Source organism: Equus caballus, chromosome 6, assembly GCF_041296265.1.
Source record: "Equus caballus isolate H_3958 breed thoroughbred chromosome 6, TB-T2T, whole genome shotgun sequence".
In the NCBI taxonomy this organism is placed as follows: Eukaryota; Metazoa; Chordata; class Mammalia; order Perissodactyla; family Equidae; genus Equus; species Equus caballus.
Genome location: NC_091689.1, coordinates 74,048,478 through 74,071,030, shown reverse-complemented (window position 1 = coordinate 74,071,030; position 22,553 = coordinate 74,048,478). Strand labels below are relative to the sequence as shown.

Sequence of the window (22,553 nt, the reverse complement as noted above, 5' to 3'; positions counted from 1 at the left end):
TTCCTTGGTAGCAAATTCGGAGTCAGTGTTAGGTGAGATCTTTCCCAAAAGGGTGAATTTGAATATCTAAAAATTGTTGAGAATGGGCAAACTTCATAGTGCAAGATGTTTATCTTTGTAAGTTTAACACTTGAATTGTAATTGAGAAAATTCTAAAACAAAGCATATTATTATGCTGGATGGATTTAGTTAAGCTATTGGTCAAATCCTGTTCCATGTGTAATGTAGTGCTTCTTTCTTACTATGTAACCCTTTTGCCAAAGATAACACGAGGAGAGCCTGGTTACCATTTGATGGAACAATCCTGCTGGCTCAAGCCGCTGTCCAGAAATTTGATTCAGTCTCTTTCCTGGACAGTCTGGTAAGCTATCATTGTTCTTCACATTAAAATCATGTTACTTAGGGTGTACCCAAGAGGAATTTAATACTAAAGGAACAAACAATATTAGATTCAATGAAAATGTTAAAATAGTCATATTAACTTAAGGCTTCACATTAAGCATGACTAGTTTATAACAGCACTGTCTAGTAGAAATACAATACAGGCCACAAATGGGAGCCATGTATGTAATGTTAAAATTTCTTGTGGCCAAATTAATAAAGTAAAATGTAGCAGGTGAAATTACTTTTAATACTATATTTAACCTAATATATCTAAAATATTACCGTTTCAATTATTAGTGAGCTGTTTTACAATCTTTTTCATACCGAGTCTTCGAAATATAAGGTGCATTTTATATTTTCAGCACATCTCAGTTTGGACTAGCACATTTCAAGTGCTCATTACCTGCATGTGGCTTCTGTATTGTACAGTGCAGACTTAGGGCATCTGAAAGAACATTTAGTTTTATATAATTCTCCTTCTGTTCCTACTTCTCATTAAAGGTGCTTTGAGTATCTTTTTTTCTTTTATTGCTTCACCTGTTCATGGGTGCTCAGCTTTGCTATTGATTATTGGTAACTGGAAACTCTACTGTCTGTTCCTAAATTTGACAGAGCATTTAGGTCTTTCAGTGGTGTTCCCTGATCCCTAGTTCTACTTAACTTCTTTAGATAAAGTGTAAAGTTTCCTTTCTGTAAGCTTTAAGTTAGAATATAGGCTCCTGCTTTATGAGACTCTCAGACTCAGTCCTTTTACACGGGCTGTTGTAGGTAGGATTACTATACACTAATGTCATTATCATCTACCTCACCCAGCAGTGTAACAAACCTCTCTTTTCTTGGTTTAAAGTCATTGCTCTGAACCAAAAGGAATCCTTATATGATGACTTCCTTTTTATAAGATGAAGCCCAACATCTTACTTTATGGGGATGGGGTGTCCGTTCTCTAACATACTAATTGCTTAGAAATTTTCAAATCAAGACTCATTTTCTCTCTATTTCTTCCCTAGTAGAAGTTTGAGAATGAACATATTGCAAAACGTATTGCAAAAGAAAGCCATATCTAGGGTACAATACACGTGACTTGACATTTTGATAGCCCTTTGGTTTCACCTTTCCTAGATGAGGGACATTTAAGAAGATTATTTTCAGTAAATGAATTTATAATCTCTAATACCAGTTATCCATGTGACACAATACCAGCAGAAGAATGTTCTATAGTTTATTTTAAATAGTGCCACACTTTGCTTTTGTAATATGAGATTACTTGGACTCTCAATATATAAATGCTCAGATTCTGGGGTTTCCTGGGCTACTTGTTTTCTTGTCTTAATTATTACTTGACTTTAATACCTGTTCTGAGTTTCCAGTCTTTCTCAACCTACCTCTTTGTTACTCCATCTCCCTTCTAGCAGAATCTCAATCTCGTGGTATTTCCTTCCCAGTCTTCCTTTCCAAGCATACTCATTATTGTTGGTGGGTGTTGCCCAGCACCGTTAGTGGAGCATTTGACTGTTACTTATGCCTGATGTTAAGGTAGCAGTTTTAGCAGCAGTAGACAGCTATAGGGTAGGGTATGGAATTAGCACTGGAGGTCCTAGCCTGGTGTTGAAGTGAAGCAAAGAATATTCTTCTCTTTCTTCCATCTACCGTGATCATTCATCTTATTTAATGTCATTGCCCCTACCCAGGTGAAAGCTGATAGTTGCTAATTATGGTCATTGGTGTGTTGGCCAAATTTCTGAGATAGAAGCAGTTATGTAGCCAAAGAAGGAACACTAGGCAGCATGTGGTAGGAGCTGACTGTGAACAAAGCTAAAAACTAGCGCAAGGCTAGGGTTGGAGCAAAGGAGCACTGGATTATTTTTCTTTCTTGTATTTCTCTTCTCCAGTTGTCCTATCTACTGCCAGACACTCAGTTTCAAAAAATTCCAGTTTTATCTTCATCTCTAAATATTTACTGAAACCAACGAAGTGTTAGGTACTTTCTCAGCAGTGAACAAGACAGACACTGTGCCTTCTCAAGTGTTGGTTACTTGTCATTCTTCTTTAAATGTTAATTCTCTCTCCGCTGCCTTCAGGTCCAAGTCAGCAGCCTCAGCATAGTCTTCAAGGTTCCGCACTAGAGGCTGGGCACTGACTGGTGGTACTGGTTAGACTCTTAGTTTTGTTTTGTTTGGTCCCCTCAATGTTGGTCTGCATCTTGTTTCAAAGAATTTGAATTGCCATTATTAAAAATGCAGGAGATTTCTCATGAAATTTCAAGTTTTCAGCTTCTCTTTAAAAATTGGAGGATCTAGCAACACTCAGCCACATCATTCAGTGGAACGATGCACCATTTAGGGGGGACTTGCTCTCCACAGTTCTCCTCACTCTCGGTGGTCTCCTGAGTTTTTCTTATACCTAATCCTCTTTACTCGTTTTGTTGTTTATCTAGTCTCTGTAGATAATTGAGCTGCGTCCCCTGTTCTAGATCATCTGGTCCCTCACTACTGTAAACTTTCTTTTCTTTGATATGAACCTTTTTGTACGGCCAACATTCTTAAGTAAAGTCTGCGCTCTTTAACCTGGTTCACAAACCCTTTCATGGTTTGATTCCTGTTTATTTTTTCAGCCTTAGCTCTTGCCATTCACCCCAGTCATGTTATGCTCTAGCTGTATCCACCATCCACCTACAGTGTTCTGCTCTGTTGTTTCTATACTTTGCACACACTCTAATCTCTGGATGATGTTTTGCTTTTCCTCCCATTGTCTGTCCCTACCACTTCCCACTCTGCATCCCAGCTTTGGTTAATCCTTGTTAATTTCATGTCTTAGTTTTAGATGTCACATCCTTCAGAAAGCCTTCCCTGTTCCCATAGGATCTGCCTAGGTACTCGTCCTATGTACTTCCATAACCACCTGAATTTAAGCCAGTCTTAACCCTTACTACAACTGCTTTTGATAGGCTGCTCCCTGTAACATTCTATAGACTATTTAAGGATGTCTTCTTCACCTTTGATTCCCAGAGCCTGTCATAAAACAGGTGTGTAGTAAATAGTTCTTCAATGGATTACCTCTTTCTCTAAGCTGTTAATTATTCCTAATATAGAGTCTTTGCTTAATGTGTGTTCTAGTGTATGGAATATTCTTTTCACTCTTCCAACTCTTGTTCATCCTCTAAGCTTCAACTTGGGGGCTATCCTAAAATTTTTTTGAGGGGTGGGCTTATTTCAGTCTCTACTTACCTTTCACTTCTTTAAATTCTGGTACTACTTCTCAGAAACCTTTCATTTTAGCACTTGACATGGTTTCATGTATGTTACTTTAAATTGAAGTTATATTTAATACCATAATTTCATTCTTAAGGTGTTATTTGCCAGTAACCTATGCTTTACTTATAGTATATTGCTAACTAAAATAATTTAACTACCGATTATATTCATTCGTGGGTCAGACCTCTACTCCTTTCCTGGGTATTCTCCCTCGTTTATTGAGAACTATGACATCTAGCCAGAAGTTTTTATCTCTACCTAAATTTCTTCCTCTGTTTTAGACTTTTCCCATAATAACACTTAGTGCATATATTTTCACTGTATATTTTTCTGTTTGTCACACTAAACTGTAAACTAAGGGTTGAAACCATGTGTGTCTTGTTATAACCATGTGTGTCTTGTTATACCTAATGTTGGTATACTATTTTAACTATTATTGGAATTTAGAAGATATTGATATTCACTATATGCATGTTTAAGATGTGACTGTCAAACAGTGAGTGTTCTCAGTAAATTAGGCATGAACATCTCCCATTTCTTTACATGTGAATTATTAGGCAATTATTTAGGCAACTCCACTTGTATGTCTTGTAGATATCTCAGACTGAACATGTGCAAAATTGAACTTACTTTTCTTTTTGCAAATTTTTCCTCCTCTCTTGATGACACACACTCTCTCCTCCCTTTCTCTCATCCTCTACTTCCTATTCATCTACAAATCCTATACGCTCTACCTTCAAAATATGTTTAGAATTCCACCACTTCTTTTACTTCTACTGTTGCCCTCCTAATATAAGCCACCACCATCTCCTGTCTGCCTGTTACGTAAGTTCCAGTTGGTTTCCCTGCTTATACGTTACTTCCCTACCACCTGTTCTCTAAATAGCGGCTTTTTTTTTTAAAGTTCTGAAGCTCATTTTTATCTGGCCCTCACAAACCCCTTTGTAGAGTGACTATTATTATTGTAATTATTTTACCAAGAAAAGAGAGTCCAGAAAGGTTAAATGAATTATATAAGAACAGAAGCCATTCAGTAGTAGTGCCAGAATTTAATTATAGATCTTCATATCTCAATGTCCACAAATCCTAATGTGATTGACATGGGAACCCATACAAAGGACATTACCTTAAAATTTTCCCCAGACTGTTTTGTAAAGTGATATGTCATTCATACCTTTTATAGTCACTCTTTTATGGCATCAGTGTTTTTTTTAATAGACTATTTTTTAGAGCAGTTTCATGTTCATATCAAAATTGAGCAAAAGGTAGAGACATTTCCCAAATAACTCCTGCCCTTGCACTTGCATGGCCTCCCCCATTATCAATATCTCCACCAAAGTGGTACGTTGAAGCTATATTGACATGTCATTATCCCCCGAAGTCCATAGTTTACATTAGGGTTCACATTTGGTGTCATACATTCTGTGGGTTCAGACAAATACATAATGACATGTATCCATCATTATAGTATCATACAGAATGTTTCACTGCCTTAAAAATCTTTGGCATTATACCTATTCATCCCTCCTCCCCCCTCAGGCCCTGGCAACCACTGATCTGTTTACTGTGTCTATGGTTTTGCTTTTTCCAGAGTGTCGTATACTTGAAATCATGCAGTATATATAGCCTTTTCAGACTGGCTTCTTTCACTTAGTAATATGCGTTTTAGGTTCCTCCATGTCTTTTGATGACTTGATAGCTCATTTCTTTTTTTTTTTCCTTAAAGATTGGCACCTGAGCTACCAACTGTTGCCAATCTTCTTTTTTTCTTTTCCCCCCTGCTTTTTCTCCCCCAGTCCTCTCAGTACATAGTTATATATTTTTAGTTGTGGGTCCTTCTAGTTGTGGCATATGGGACACTGCTTCAACGTGGCCTCATGAGTGGTGCCATGTCTGTGCCCAGGATCCAAATCGGTGAAACCCTGGGCTGCCGAAGGCGGAGCGCGTGAACTTAACCACTCAGCCACCGGGCCGGCCCCCAGCTCATTTCTTTTAAGTGCTGAATAATATTCCAGTGTCTGGATGTACCACAATTTATCCATCTATCCAGTATCACCTTTTGGGGGACATCTTGGTTACTTCCAAGTTTTGGCAATTATGAATAAAGCTGCTATAACCATCTGCATGCAACATTTTGTGTAGACACAAGTTTTCATCTCCTTTGGGTACACACCAAGGCATGTGATTGCTGGATCATATGGTAAGAGTATGTTTAGTTTTTTAAGAAGCTGCCAAACTGTCTTCCAAAGTGGCTGTACCATTTTTTATTCCCGCCAACAATGAATGAGAGCTCCTGTTGCTCCACATCTGCACCAGTGTTGGTGTTGTCAGTGTTCTGGGTTTTGACCATTCTAGTAGGGCAGCAGGGTAACTTAACTTTAGTCAGATGATGTTAGTCTCCTGCTCAGGACCTTCGCATTCTACTTAGTTTCTCGTCCCACTTAAAATAATTAGATTCTAAATTTTTTCCATTGTATGAAAGGAAGGCCTTACATGATCTGATTCTCAGCTACTTCTTCAAGCTAATTTTGTCATTTTCTCTCTCACTCATTAGAGTTCAGACATTTTGGTCACTTTAGTGTTCCTTGAATATGCCAACTTCACATTTTAGGGACTTTGCAGTTAGTTTTGCCCTTCCTGGAATGTGCCATGTATACCTGCATGGCTTACTCCTTCACTTCATTCAGGACTCTGCTTAAGTGTGACCTCATCAGAGGTGCTTCCCTGATTTCCCTGTAGAAAAATAGCACTTGTGTGTAACTCTCTCTTCTCATACCCTGCTTTATTTTTCCCCTCCTACTCCCTAATAATATTTCATTCAGATGAGATATATATATATATATATATATATATGCCTATCTTTACTGTATCTTTACTAGGATGCATGTATGCTTCATGAGGGAATACTTCTGTATACCTGCAGAATAAGACCTGGTACAAAGATGGTGTTTAGTAAATGTCTGTTGAGTGAATGAATGACTATATTACACCAAAAAATGTTTTAATGTTACTGATTTAGAATATTATGGTAGTACATAATCAGATTCTTAAGGAAGGCTTAGTTTTATTTTAACTTACAACTTGTAAGCTTTATGAGGCTAGAAGCTTTTTTCCTTTTTACTATATTCCCATGCCTAGAATGTTACCTGACAGTAATATACGTTTAATAAACATTTATTGAATGAATGAGTTTATGTAAAGGGACAGGGATGTCTTTATTGTAAAAACAACTAAATTATACTACATGTAAAAGTAACCTAGACTAGAACTAAAAGTAGACTATATAAATCCAAAATTGGGGGAAGGAGAGGTGGAAGAGTGATAGTACTCTTGATTAAAATCTTTGGATTCGTTCACTTCCATCCATTTCCACCATTAGTCAAGTGTGCGCCAAGCCACCATTGTGTCTTGTCTAGGCTCCTCTAATAGTGTACCTACCACTTGCTCTCTTCAATTCCATATGTGTCATGCTTCAGTTCATTCTCCACACAACAGTTTTTAAATGGAAATATAGTTCAAGTTGCTTCTCTTCTGAAAAGTATTTCAGAATATATATTGTACCCAGAATAAAACCCAGTTCTTTAACTTGGCGCATTTTGTAGACCTGATCTGACCTGCCTACTTCTTGATCCCTTGCAGTCCTTACCCTCAATCAATTTCTCCAGCCGTACTGAATTGCTTTCAGTTCCTATAATGCACCAAGTTCTTTGCCGCCCTTGTACACTCAGTGGTTACTTTCTGTCTGAGATCATCTTTCTCCTCCTGTTTCATTCGGGGAACTCCTTTGTATTATTTAAATCTGAGCATGTCAGATCTTGTGGTAAATCTTCCTTGAAAGCCTTATCTACAGCGACTCCTATGAGAATTGCTTATGATGTTGGGATGAGGGGGGGAAAACAAAACCGCAGTTTGTAATTATATATATGTAGCTAACTTTTTGTTTACCATTGTATTCCTAACACCAAGCATGGTGCTTGGCACGTAGTAGGCTCAGTAGACATTTGTTTCATATGTGAAATAACCGTACAGCAAAAGATGGAAAACAAAAGAATGAGCATCAAAGGGAAAAAAACCCAAACCCCAGAAAATGTTAAAACAAGACCAGATGTGCTTGTTAAAACAATAAATGCCCATGACACAAGCTCAGCTTTTTAGTAAAACGCGAATTAGATGAAATACAAAACCCAACTATACACCTGATGTTAGAAACACATCTAGAACAAAATTATTAATGGAGCTGGAAGTAAATGGATAGTCGAAACAACCTACCAGGCAAATACAGACAAAGATTGTTCAGTGGATTGGTTTTACTACTAGACAGAGTTGAATTAAATGCAATAAACATTGGGTGAGAAAAAAGAGAGGCACTTTGTAATGATCAAGGATATAGTTACTAATATAAAGAGAGCACATCTTCATTTTTTCAAGATGAAGCATTGAAGTATTTAAAGTGAAAACTATAAATTCAAGGAGGAAGAAAAAGAAAGATAGCAGTAATGGGAGACTTTAAAACATCTTTCAGTCCTTGCTACATCAAAGAGAAAAAATAAGATATGGAGAATCTGAATCATATAATCAATAAGGCTGATATAATAAATATACTCTGTTATTGTAAAAAGAAGGAACACCTTTTCAATTCCTCATGGAACATTTTCTAAAATAAGTACTGGAAAGAAAACTTAAAAATAAGTAAAAATATTATCAACCACATAATTACGATGAAATTTTAAGTTAATAACAAAAGCAAGAACCAGAAACCAAACCACAAAAGCTTCCCAAACCTCAAAACAAAAACATCCCTCACTTGAATTTAAGAATGTAAAATATTCTCCTAAAAAAAGTCGTGGTTCAAAGGTCTGAAGAAACTGCAAACTGCTGGCAGTTGTCTGTCTAGAAAATAATTACAATAAAAATGAAATACATACATAACATGGGAGCACAGGTAAAATTATTTCTGAAAATATTATTACTAAAAAAATAAAAATAAATAAGTTAAGATTTAACTAAATAATTTAATATAAGCAAAAAATAAACCTAAGGAAAGCTGGAAAAAGTAATTAATAAAGATAAAGATAGCAAGTGATAAATTATAAAACAAAAAAGGTAGCTAAGATAAATAAAACCAAAAGCTGGTTCCTGATTAAAACAAAAATAAATAAGACTAGCTGAGAACCTTTTTTGGTAACAAGGAGAAAGTACAAAAATAAAAATTTGGATTAAGAAAAAGAAAGTAACCATAGATACAAATAATATTGTTAACATAATTATAAAAGAATGGTTGGCACAATGAATAAATTAGAAAATACTGGAAAAATACATTATTTTCTGGGAAAATATAGACCATCAAAATTGATCCAACAAGAGACTGCAAACCTAAAACTACAAGGCCCAGATGGTTTTACAAGTGGCTTCTTTCAAATCTTCGTGGGACAGATAATTTCACTGATATTTAAACTGACCTAGAGGAAATAGAAAGAATGAGGCTTCTTATTATTTTTATAAAACAGTAAGAGAACCTACCAGAACCTAAATTTGCTGTGAAGATTAAACAGGTTAATACAAATATAATTCTTAGAACAATGCCTGACACATAGAAAGCACTCAATAAATGTTAGTGCCAGAAAGGCAGAGTAATAGAGCAGGCATAATACTGGTAACAACATCTGATAGAAATAGTGTAATAAAATAAAATTACACATCAGTTTTATCTACGAATATTGATGCAGGAATCCAATAGTACATTCAAAATATAATATACCATGACTAAGTAGAATTTATTCCAGGACAGCAAATATGTATTGGAATGCTCTTAATATAATTCAACATAGTAGATAAAGGATGAAAAGCTATATGATCACCTCAATAGATCTTGAAATGCAGTTGATAAAATCAGACATTCATTCCTGAAAACAGTCTTTAGTAAAACCTTAATGTAATTAAAATACGCAACTTAAAACCATGGTCAGGAAAGTGCTTCATGGAGATATATTTGAAATTAAGTGAAATTTCTTAGAAACAAGGCAAGGAAATTCTCTTATCACTATTATTTAACTTTGTTCTAGATGTCTAAAAGTTATAGAAATTAGAGAAGCGTGATATAAAAGTAATCCCCAAACCCTTTGGATAACATCCAGTGCTTTGTTCTGGGCGTTTAGTTTGTGTTTGAGAGCTGTCTGTGTTGTTGAATTATCAGCCATTTTCCAGTAACTTCCACCCAATACAGTCTTACAGTGTTTTTGGTTAGTTTATTTTAATAGTTTTCATGTTAAAAAAAAACTCTCATAGAATTTAATTTGGAACGCCAATTACTAAAGCAGAAAGCAGAGCTGCTTTGCATGCAGAGGGGTTGAGAAGCTCTGTAGGCGCCTCTTCCTCATCCACCCCTCCTCCACTACGTCCTGGGAGTAATGTATGCTGCTTTAAGATTACAACTCTATTCTATTTTATGCAGTTTTCTATGTCACAGTCTTTAACAGTGATTTAAAAGAATTATTTTGAGGCCAGCCCAGTGATGTAGCAGTTAAGTTTGCATGTTCCGCTTTGGCAGCCCCGGGTTTGCCGGTTCAGGTTCTGGGTGCAGATGTAGCACTCCTCATCAAGCCATGCTGTGGCAGGTGTCCCACGTATAAAATAGAGGAAGATGAGTATGGATGTTAGCTCAGGACCAATCTTCCTCAGCAAAAAGAAGAGGATTGGTGGTGAATGTTAGCTCAGGGCTAATCTTCCTCAAAAAAAAATAACTATTTTATAAAATATGATCACCAATTTGATTGGATCTTATTCTTGGCAACTGTTGATTCTTCTTTGGTTATGGTAGATATTAAATTAGAGGTAGATTGGAATTTGGAGTTGTGAATGGGATGACTAAGGTTGCCAAAAGCAGATATATCGAAAAATCGTAACTGACAGCAAGACAGGAGACAAAAGGGTCAACAATTGGGATGACACAACATGTTGTTGAAGTTCTAATAGGTGGTTCTGAGTCAACAAGACAACCCAGCATTGTGACATATAGAAAGTATGGGCTTTAGAAAGATACACTGCATGATCTCACTTATATGTGGAATCTTAAAAAGTTGAACTCATAGAAGTAGAGTAGAATGGTGATTGCCGGGGGCTGGGGAGTGGGAGAAATGGGGAAATATTGGTCAAAGGGTAGAAAGTTGCACAGAGGCAGGATGAATAAGTTCTGGGGATCTAAGGTACAGCATGGTGACCGTAGTTAATAATATTGTATTATGTACTTGAAATTTGCTAAAAGAGAAGATCTTTAGTGTTCTCACCATAATAAAGGGCGATGTGAAGTGATGGATATGTTAATTAGCTTGATTGTGGGAACCATTTCACAATATGTGCATGTACCAAAACATCACGTTGCACACCTTAATTATATACAGTTTTTGCTAATTGTACCTTAATAAAGCTGGGAAAAAAATAAAGCATGGACTTTAGAATCAGGCAGACCTGGAGTGAATATGACTTGGAATGTGATTATGGTAGGTTTCTTAAACATTTTGAGCCTTGGTTTCCTCATCATGTAGAAAGGAATTTGACGTTAAACGAGTTAGTGAGTATAAAGAGCTTGATATGATCTTTGGCACACATAAGACACCCTTAAAAAATTAATAGCTTTTATATGTTATACTATTTACTAAGGCAGTGAAGCATGTAACAATTATTTTAGGAACAAAATGAAAAGATTTGGTTTTTTAAAATGTATAATTTAGTCAGCTGGAAAATCAATTTTATCTAAATGCTTCATCCTCAGTTACTTACAACTAAAGTCTTGCTACATTTAATTTTTTAATTGAAGTATAATTAACGTACAATAAAATGCACAAGTTTTATGTGTTCAGTTTGACTCCATTTAACTGAATGTTAATGTGATGGCGTCTTTCATTTGCACTGAACTACTTAATGGTGAGTTGCTAAATATAGTTGATAACTGTGATACCTTAGTAAATTCTCTAAGAAAGCTCTTTTATAGCAAGTTAATGCTATTTCAAAAAACTGAGTTGATTTATAGTCATTGTTGGTCTATATTAACTCAGTGGCAGTGTTTTTTAGTAAACTTATTTGTGGCCTTGTCTAACAAAAATTTCTGCACATAGCTTCCATTTATTAGTATATAATGTGTTAACTGGTGTAATCATGTGTAGGATTATAAAGTTTGTTTTCTCAAGTTTCTTCTTTATTTATCTCATTTCGGGAGCCTAACATACTTGTGTTTGTCTTTATACTTCCCTTCTATCAAAAAGCAAAGATCTGAAGTAGTCATTTATGCCCGTTGGTTGGTTAACTCATTCCTTGTATGTTTTGTAAATTTGTCAGTTCACCACTACATGTGTGTTTTAGCTCTGTGTGCTAAACTAAATTTTGGCTAGCAGATGGAGAACTATGGGATGGGAGGGAAGATCAGAACTATTTCCTTAGCTGATCTGGAAAGTAAATCTAAAATCTCTTAGTATCATTAGGGATAGAGGATCCTGCAGTGGTTGCTTACTGTCTTTGGGAAGAGAAGCTGGGGGTTCACTTGGTGTTTGGCTAAGAAATGCTGAGAGTAGAGGGACATTTGTCTTTCCTAGTTTAGGACTCTTCTGTCCAACCAAAATTCTTTCCCTGTCCTTTTCGTCCCCTCTTTTACTTTAGGTAAGCTTTTAAAAAAAATTTTATTGAGGTCATAACAGTTTATATAACATTGTGAAATTTTGGTTGTATGTTATTATTTGTCAGTCAGCATATAAATGTGCCCCTTCAACCCCTGTGCCCACACCCTAACCCCCTTCTCCTCTGGTAACCACTAAACTGTTCTCTTTGTCTGTGTGTTAGTTTATCTTCCACATATGAGTGAAATCTTACAGTGTTTGTCTTCCTCTGTCTGGTAGGTAAGCCTCTTTTTTGTCACTTGTTTCTTTATATTTCATGTTATTGTTAAACTTTAACTTCCCCTTTTCAGTTATCTTGGAATATATTTTCATGACCCATTCATTCTAAATTAATTTAATTCACTTCTTTACAACCCAAGTTGGTCACTTACAGTCTTGTAGTATAATTTAACTGATCAGAACTAAATCTGTCTAGCAAACATGTTTATTTTCATTCACAATATTGTTTTTATTCTAAGAAACATGATATTCTGCCATAAAGTTCATATGCAGCCATTGATCCAAATTTTGGAGAACTTTAGGAAGGCTGAATTAAATCTTCTTTTAGCCGATAGATGTTAGTAACTATTTGTTGATTTCCTATGACTAACTGAAAAATTAATATGTAGTGTAATCAAAAGGAAATAGGCTAGCAGTGATTGGTATTATTAGGCTCAGTTTTTTAAATCTTTCTCATTATAGGATAACGGTCTTTAAACAAACATTCTGTAAATTAGAATGGATCTCTGTGATTATAGGCATCTTGAATTAAGTAGAAAAATAAAAATCTAAAAAAATGATAAAAGTAAATTGAATAGCCTTGTAGAATATATTAAAACAGGCAATTTTAATCAAGATTTTGTTTAACACTTTCAAAATTAATTGTAGCAGCTTTTATTATCTAGAAATAAATATCTAGAAATAGCTATCGTGATCTATACTTTATTGAACCTGTTTGTCTTGAATTGGTTATTTTTATATGAATTATCAGCAAAATATGCTAGGGTGATTTTCTTACTGTGAGTTTATCTTCTCTATCTGTAGCATATACCATCAATTGCTACTTATGAAATTTCATCTAATGTTAATATTAACCTAAGAAACAATCAGGAATGAAAATTTCTAAGGATTTTATATCTGCTGTAAATGTTATACATTATAATTTTTGTAATATATATTATCATATTTAAACATCAGATTATATAAATATAGTATGTATATATGTAGTATGTATAATATGTATACTATGTATATATGTAGTATACATACTGCATGTATAGTATGTATATATGTGTGTACATGTATACACACGTATACACACTCACATATACACATACCCAAGGCCAAATAGCAAACTTTAAGTACATTTTTGCTATTTTGGCATCATCATGCTCTAAGGCTCCCAGCCTTAAACCTTGAAGTCAGTGTTTACTGCTCCCGTCTGTCTTACCACCCCCAAATCCAGTTAGACGTCGAAGTAGTTTTCTTTACGTACATTTTCTCTCATAGCCCATCTAACGCCTAAAGCCCTACTTTAGACCCTTATCTCCTCTCTTTCAACTATTCTGATAACTTCTTAATGGTTTTCCTTGCTTCCAGTCTGTCCCTGATGCCCTTGCATTGTCAGCAGTGAAGATTTAAAACTTTATTATATAATGTATCAAACATATGCAAAAGTACAGAGAATAGCACTAAAAAATCCCCATATGGGTTGGACTTATGATAGATAGCTCCATATTTCTTCAGAATGAAATCTAGACTCCAGACTATTTAATATATCAATCAGGACTCTCCGTAGCCTCGTTCCAACTTCACTTTCTGCCTCTGTCTCTTATTATAATCTCAATATTCCAGCTGTACTGGATTACTCATTATGGGTTTTCTGAAAATGCTTTGGAAATGCATGCATCTTTTTGACATTGTGACTGCTCATAGTGCTCCCTTTGCCTTAATTGCACTTCATTGCAACCCCATCTGTTGAAATTGTATGTATAACTTAAGGCTTCTTTAAGGACTAGCTCTTCGGGCTCATTTATTTTCCACTCTGACTTTCCCAGTTGTAGGTGTGCTCTTCTGGTATTTCCTACCTCTCATATTTATTCAACAAATATTTGTTGAGACTATACTATGTTCTAGGCCATTATTAGATTCTTCATGTCTGTTTCTCCTAAATTGATGCTCCATGTTCGGAACCATGTTGTCTTCATCTTTTAGTCCCCTCTTACATTTAGTACAGTGCCTTGCATATAGCTGAAGCTTTGAAGTGAATAGTGATCTCCACAGTTGACCTTAAGTTATTTTAAAGTAGATTATTGCATGTGAATTATACATGTGAAATATATGTGAATACTTAGAAAGGTTTTGTTTTGGTGAGGAAGATTGGCTCTGAGCTATCATCTGTTTCCGATCTTCCTCATTTTGCTTGAGGAAGATTGGCTCTGAGCTAACATCTGTGCTAGTCTTCCTCTGTTTTGTATGTGGGATGCCGCCACAGGATGGCCTGATGAGCAGTGTGTAGGTCCACACACCTGGGATCTGAACCCACAAACCCTGGGCCGCCAAAGTGGAGTGTGCGAACTTAACCACTGCACTACCCTAGGCTGGCCCCACTACTTAGAAAGTTTTTAAATTTAAAAAATCTATTTCTGTTTTTATTTTTCAAAGTAGAATATATTGTTAAAAGTGTGGAAAATATGGTTAAAGGCAAAGAAGAAAATTAAAATGATCTTAGAGACCTAGAAATAATGACAGCCTAAAATATTTTTGAACACTTTGCATTGATTTAATCTCTTCGCTTTGATTAGGTCTATTCCCATTCCTCTCCCTCTTTCTCTCCTCTGTTCTCCTTTCCCACACCAAATACCACTGTCTTTTCACATGGATTTTTGGCCAGCAGATTTATTATATATTTCTGTGTAACAAATTAGCCCAAAACATTTATATTCTCACAGTTTCTGTGAGTCCATTTGAGAGCAGCTTAGCTTGGTAGTTCTGGCTCTGGGTCTGTCATGAGATTGCAATTAAGATACCAACTGAGGCTGCAGTCATCTGAAGGTTTGACTCAGCAGCAGCATCTGCTTCCAAGATGGTGCAGTCACACTGGCTGTTGTTGGCTAGGAGGCCTCAGTTTTTTGCCATAAGTACTTCCCCCTTAGGCCTGCTTCGGTGTCCTGATGGCTTAGCAGCTGGCTTCCCCTGGAGTGAATGATCCAAGAGTAAGAAGGAAGTCACAGTGTCTTTTATGACCTAACCTTGAAAGTCCCACTTAGTCATTTCTGTAGTATCCTTCTGGTTACACAAATCTGTACTGTTCAGTGTGGGAGGCGACTGTACAAGGGTGTGAATGCCAAGAGATGAGAGGCTTATCAAGGATTGTCTTGGAGGCTATCAGGAATTGTCTAGCTCTTCTCTGGAATTGGGAAGCACAGAAATGGAGAAGCCAAATAGTTTTTAGTTTTTTCCAAATTGGGACTTTATAATGTAGTATTGCCATTTTGCTTGAAAATGATAAAGTATGGCTTACTAAAGTCTTATAAAGAGGCATTCCTAAATCAAATTTTAGTAGTGCTCTCTCATATTACCTTTCAGATTTTTCTTACATTCGTTTGTCCTGAATAACCTCAAAGAATAAGAATAAATGGGGGCTGGCCCTGTGGCCGAATGGTTAAATTCACGCGCTCTGCTTCGGTGGCCCGAGGTTTCACTGGTTCGGATCCCAGGCGTGGACATGGCATCACTTGTCAGGCCATGCTGAGGCAGCGTCCCACATAGCACAACCACAAGGACCTGCAACTATGATATACCACTAGGTACTGGGGTGCTTTGGGGAGAAGAAGAAGGAGAAGAGGAAAAAAAACCAATTGGCAAGTTTTTAGCTCAGGTACCAATCTTTGAAAAAAAATAGTTTATGATTAATATTTATTAATACTTACGTATAAGACAATGTGTTAAAGTATTTTCATGCTCACAATATTTAGTCCTCACAATTACTATTTTATAAGTCAGAAATGAGATTTTAAGTATTAGAGTGGGATTAGACTCCAGGCAATCTTAAATCAGAGCCAAGCTCTTAAACATTACGCCATTGAATCTCAATCTTTCAGTGTCCTGGGAACACAGAGGATATAAACATACTACTAATTTTTTTGTAAATTAAAAAAAATTATCACATCTAAAGTAATAAAAGCAAAATGGTATTTTAAAAAAATAGTAGTTCCTATTTATAATAAATCATAGCTGTGAGAGAGATGTTGACCAGGTTTTCTGTAGGGCTCATGAGCTTGATCTATAGATCAGGTTCCCCATATTGTATGTTTCTTTTCCTGCTCTTAATTTCTGCTAACTTGAAATTATAGATTGCTGAAATGGTTGCAAGCAGTGTCTTGCTCAGATAATTCTGGACATTCAGATTGAACAGGACCCAGAAATTATAGATAATTTCTTACTGAAAGCTGTTTCTTGTACTCTCTTAATGAACCTTGTCCCACTAAAATGCTGAAAGTTTGAGTATTTCAAAGTGAGGCAGTGGCAAATGTAATACCAGTCGGCTTCCTGGTTACTCTTAGTGGGAAAGTCAAGCTCTTGGTGATCAACCCTATACACCATATTTGACTTTTTTTTTTTCAAAAGATTGGAACTGAGCTAACATCTGTTGCCAGTCGTTTTTTTTCTTCTTCTTCTTCTTCTTCCCAAAGCCCCCCCAGTACGTAGTTGTGTATTCTAGTTGTGAGTGCCTCTGGTTGTGCCATGTGGGATGCCGCCTCAGCATGGCTTGATGAGCAGTGCCATGTCTGCGCCCAGGACCCGAACCAGCAAAACTGTGGGCTGCTGAAGCAGAGCGTGCGAACTTAACCACTCAGCCATGGAGCCGGCCTCCATATTTGGCTTTTTTTAAAAAAAATTAAATTTACTGTAGTGTACCCTAAATCAACATATTCATCCTATTCAAGATTCCAAACATTTCTCAGATATGCATACCACTTGAGAAAGCCTCTAGAAGTCATAGAAATGATCATTTCAGATGTTATCAGTGTCTTGAAATGCAAACACTTTCTCCTGTAAGACTTTATATTAAGGTAGAAAATTCAATATATTCAATCATGTTTTCTTTGTTTAGAAAAGACATGACCATTCTAATCACATTGAATCAAAATTGGGAGGTGTATTTTTGATTGCCAATTATGCATTGAGGACTAAAACAATGTTTAGCTTAGGCAGTCAGTTGCAGTCTCTTTTATAGCTTCATAGCTACACAAATAGTTGGTGTTCTGTCAATACTGATCCCAGCCCACCTTTTGCAACTGACATTGTAGTTCACGGTTTTTGATATAATTTCACTCTACTGGAAATAACTTTTCTGTAGCTTGAGATGTCATTGATAAAAAGTCGTTGATCACTTCTCTCTCAAATTGGCTGTCTATAATTATGTAACAAGAACTGATTGATATTTTTTCACATTTGTGGTTTGTTCCAACTGTAAAGGCAAAATACTTGTTAGCATGCACGTCTAACAGTATTAACTCTTGTACATTGTATCCTATTAATAAACAGTGTACAACCACATTATATCATATATTAAAAGACCTCGGCTTTCTATTTAAACATGTCATCAAATTTGTGAGTTGTTTTAAAAAGGTTCTCTTTATACATTTTTGCTGTTATGAACATAACTGAATAATGCCTTTGTTGTTTTTAGACTTCTCTGTTTTTGGTGACAGAATTCATCAATTTTACACTGAAGAGCATATTTTCCCGTGTTCTATAAAAACTTACTTGGTCTGCCATAGAGGTACTGTATCTAGAAAATTACTCAAAAGTTTTGATGCTTCATGCTGCTATTTGATGAAGGATTATACTGTGGTCACTAGAGGCAAAGGATCTGGTTTGTTAAAAAGTAGTTTTCAGATATTTATCAGTACGCTTCCCATTCACGTTTTTCTTTTCCAGGTACTTGTACATACACATCAACACTTACAGATTTACTTACCCCAGTTCATACTGATTGACATTCTGTATTCTGTCAAAACCCTGTTCAGTATTTATTTTACATCATAGTCTGGCATATTTGAAATTATTTTGTGCTCTACTTTTATGAATTAAAACAATTTTTATGAGTTTGAATTATACATTATATAATAACAGTGGGGTTTCTGTGAAAAATCATAATTGATCTTTTGAAATTTATGGTTATACCAGGCTGCTTGTGGAGCACTTGAGAGACAGACAGGGCCCACTAGTGGTGTGCAGACCATGATTTAAGAACATTGCACTAAGCTGTTCTGGGAGCAGTTATTGAAACATCCACAGATCTTATTACTCAAGAAGTAACAGGTCTGGCTAGTAAAAGTGAAAGGAGAGATAAAATAAAAGGACAATATTACTCCTTGCTGATGGCTCTGAAAACCAGTGTCACCCACACCAGGCCAAGAAGCAGAGGACAAGCAATAGGGCAAGGAATGAGGAGAAACCACACAGAGTGAACTGCGTAACAGGAGTAACTGACAGCGCAGCATAAAGGTGAACGTTACAGAGGAGTGAAAAGAGACACCAACCAGAACAGCTGTATGAGAATTTGTCCATTAAATGAAGAACAAATCAAGTGTTACTCAGTAACCTCAAGCAAAGGACAGCTTCTTCCACTCTGGAGGTGCTGTAATCTGATGGGTGATTGATTGTAGTTCATGGTGAGCTTCGTGAGTCCTGTAACTTCTATGTAATATATAAAGATTTGGTGGACCAGAGCTAAGTGTATCAAAGAAACCATCCTCCAGTATGGGTAACAGATTTTCTGCAATGAAGAACGGTATCTCATTCTATTAGTTTGTGTAACAGATCACCCCAAAACTTAGCTGCTTAAAAAAACAAACATTTATTACCTCACAGTTTCTGTGGATCAGGAATCTGGGTACAACCTAGCCAGATCTTCTTATTCAGGGTCTCTCGTGGGCTGTAGTCACCTCTAGGCATCAGTCAGGGAGGAATTACTTCCAGGCTTACTCAGGTGGCTCTTGGCAGGCCTTAGTTCCTCGCTGGCTGTTGGACAGAGGACGTTGGGTCCTTGCTGACCTGTTGACCAGAGGCTTCCCCCAGCTGTTTGTCACATAGGCCAGACTATAGGGGAGCTTACAGCAAGGCAAGAGAGGGTGAGCAAGACGGAAGCTAGAGTCTTTTAGTAACCTAATTTTGGAAGCTGTGTCCAATCAACTTTGCTGTATTCTATTTGTTAGAAGCTCTTTACTAGGTCTGGCCCACTCACAGGGAGGGGATTAGACAAGGGCATGGATACCAGAAGGCAGGGTTTATTGGGGACCATCTTAGAACACTGCCTGCCATAATAAGTATTTTCATGAATAAGTAAATGAATGAAGCATAGACTAGTGATACTGAACGTCGTTTCATGTGCCTGTTGGCCATCTGTATATCTTCTTTGGAAAAATACCTGTTCATACCCTCTGCCCATTTTTTGATAAAGTTGTTTTGTTTCTTTGTTGTTGAGTTGTGTGGGTTCTTTATGTATTTTGGAGATTAAACCCCTGTTGGATATATGATTTCCACATATTTTCTCCCAGTTGGTGGGTTGTCTTTTCATTTTGTTCCTGGTTTCCTTTGCCTTGCAGAAGCTCTTTAGTCTGATTAAGTCCCCCTTGTTTAGTTTTTCTTTTGTTTCCCTTGCCCAAGAAGACATGATATACGAAAGGATCCTTCCAAGACTGATATCGAAGAGTGTACTGTCTAGATTTTCTTCTAGGAGTTTTATGGTTTCAGTTCTTACCTTCAAGTCTCTGATCCGTTTTGAGATAATTTTTGTGTGTGGTGAAAGGTAATTGCCTGCTTTCATTCTTTTACATGTGGCTTTCCATTTTCCCAGCACCATTTGTTGAAAAGACTTTCTTTTCTCCATTGTATGCCCTCAGCTCCTTTGTCAAAGATAAGCTGTCCATAGATGTCTGGTTTTGTTTCTGGGCTTTCAATTCTGTTCCATTGATCTGTGCACCTGTTTTTGTACCAGTACCATGCTGTTTTGATTACTATAGCTTTGTGTAGTATATTTTGAAGTCAGGGATTGTGATACCTCCAGCTTTGTTCTTTTTTTTCTCAGGATTGCTTTAGCTATTCAGGGTCTTTTGGTGCCCCATGTGAATTTTAGGATTCTTTGTTCTGTTTCTGTGAAGAATGTCATTGGGATTCTGATTGGGATTGCATTGACTCTGTAGATTGCTTTAGGTAGTATGGACATTTTTTTTTTCAGATATTATTTTTCCTTTTTCTTTCCAAAGCCCCTGGGTACATAGTTGTATATTTTTAGTTGTGGGTCCTTCTAGTTGTGGCATGTGGGATACCGCCTCAGCGTGGCTTCATAAGTGGTGCCATGTGCACGTCCAGGATCCAAACCAGCGAAACTGTGGGCTGCCAAAGCGGAGGACGCAAACTTAACCATTCAGCCACAGGGCTGGCCCCAGTATGGACATTTTAACTATATTTATTCTTCCAATGCATGTGAATGGAATGTCTTTCCATTTCTTTATGTCATCATTGATTTCTTTCAATGATGTGTTACAGTTTTCATTGTATGGGTCTTTCACCTCCTTGGTTAAATTTATATCTAGATATTTTATTCTTTTTGTTGTGATTGTAAATGGGATTGTTTTCTTGAGTTCTCTTTCTTTTAGTTCATTCTTAGAGTATAGAAATGCAACTGACTTTTGTAAGTTGATTTTGTATCCTGCAACATTGCTTTAGTTGTTAATTATTTCTAATACTTTTCTGATGGCTTCTTTAGGGTTTTCTATGTATAAAATCATGTCATCTGCACACAGTGAGAGTTTCACTTCTTCATTGCCTATTTGGATCCTTTTATTTCTTTTTCTTGCCTAATTGCTCTGGCGAAAACCTCCAGTACTCTGTTGAATAAGAGTGGTGAGAGTGGGCACCCTTATCTTGTTCCTATTCTCAGAGGGATGGCTTTCAGTTTTTCCCCATTGAGTATATGATGTTGGCTGTGGGTTTGTCATATGTGGCCTTTATTATGTTCAGGTAATTTCCTTCCATACCCACTTTATTGAGAGTTTTTATCATAAATGGATGTTGGATCTTGTCACATGCTTTCTCTGCATCTATTGAGATGATCATGTGGTTTTTATTCCTCATTTTGTTATTGTGGTGTATCACATTGATTGATTTGCTTATGTTGAACCATCCCTGCATCCCTGGAATAAATCCCATTTGATCATGGTGTATGATCCTTTTAATGTATTGCTAGTATTTGGTTTGCCAGTATTTTGTTGAGGATTTTTGCATCTATGTTCATCAGCGATATTGACCTGTAATTTTCCTTCTTTGTGTTGTCCCTGTCTGGCTTTGGGATCAGGGTGATGTTGGCCTTGTAAAATGTGTTAGGAAGTGTCCCATCTTTTTCAGATTTTTGAATAGTTTGAGAAGGATAGATATTAAATCTTCTTTGAATGTTTGGTAGAATTCTCCAGAGAAGCCATCTTGTCCTGGACTTTTATTTTTTGAGAGGTTTCTGATTACTGTTGCAATCTCTTCACTTGTGCTTGGTCTATTTAGAGTCTCTGTTTCTTCTTGATTCAGTTTTGGGAGGTTGTAAGAGTCTAAGAATTTATTCATTTCTTCTAGATTGTCCAATTTGTTGGCATATAGGTTTATAGTATTCTCTTATGACCCTTTGTATTTCTGTGGTAAACGTTGTAATTCCTCCTCTTTCATTTCTAATTTTTTTAATTTGAGCCTTCTTTTTCCTTAGTGAATCTGGCTAAGGACTTGTCAATTTTGTTTATCTTCTCAGAGAACCAGGTCTTAGTTTCATTGATCCTTTCTACTGTTTTTGTGGTTTCAATTTCATTTATTTCTGCTCTAATTTTTATTATTTCCCTCCTTCTGCTGACTTTGGGTTTTGTTTATTCTTTTTCTAATTCTGTTAGGTATAGTTGAAGATTATTTAGTTGAGATTTTTTTTGTTTGTTAAGATGGGCTGGTATTGCTATGAATTTCCCTTTTAAGACTGCTTTTGCTGCATCCCATATAAGTTGGTATGGTGTATTTTCATTTTCATTTGTCTCCAGATAATTTTTGATTTCTCCTTTAATTTCTTTGATGATCCATTGGTCGTTCAGTAGCATGTTGTTTAGTCTCCTCATATTTGTCACTTTCCCAGCTTTTTTTCTTATATTTGATTTCCAGTTTCATAGCATTATGATTGGAAAAGATGCTTGATATGATTCCAATCTTCTTAAATTTATTGAGGCTTGCCTTG

General features: G+C 36.3%; 1 protein-coding gene across 18 annotated transcripts in view; it reads left to right on the top strand.

Moving 5' to 3' along the window:
• YAF2 (YY1 associated factor 2) overlaps positions 1-22,553 on the top strand; it is a 77,468-nt gene that overhangs the window by 32,490 nt on the left and 22,425 nt on the right. For 4 of the 18 annotated variants that reach the window (XM_070271248.1, XM_070271249.1, XM_023643393.2 and 1 more), the window contains one exon: positions 264-361. The exons of the other annotated variants lie outside the window; for them this stretch is intronic. In XM_070271248.1, coding sequence (XP_070127349.1) covers positions 294-361 — 68 coding nt within the window. In that variant the 5' untranslated portion in view covers positions 264-293. The remainder of the gene's footprint in view (positions 1-263; positions 362-22,553) is intronic. 18 annotated transcript variants of the gene reach the window in all.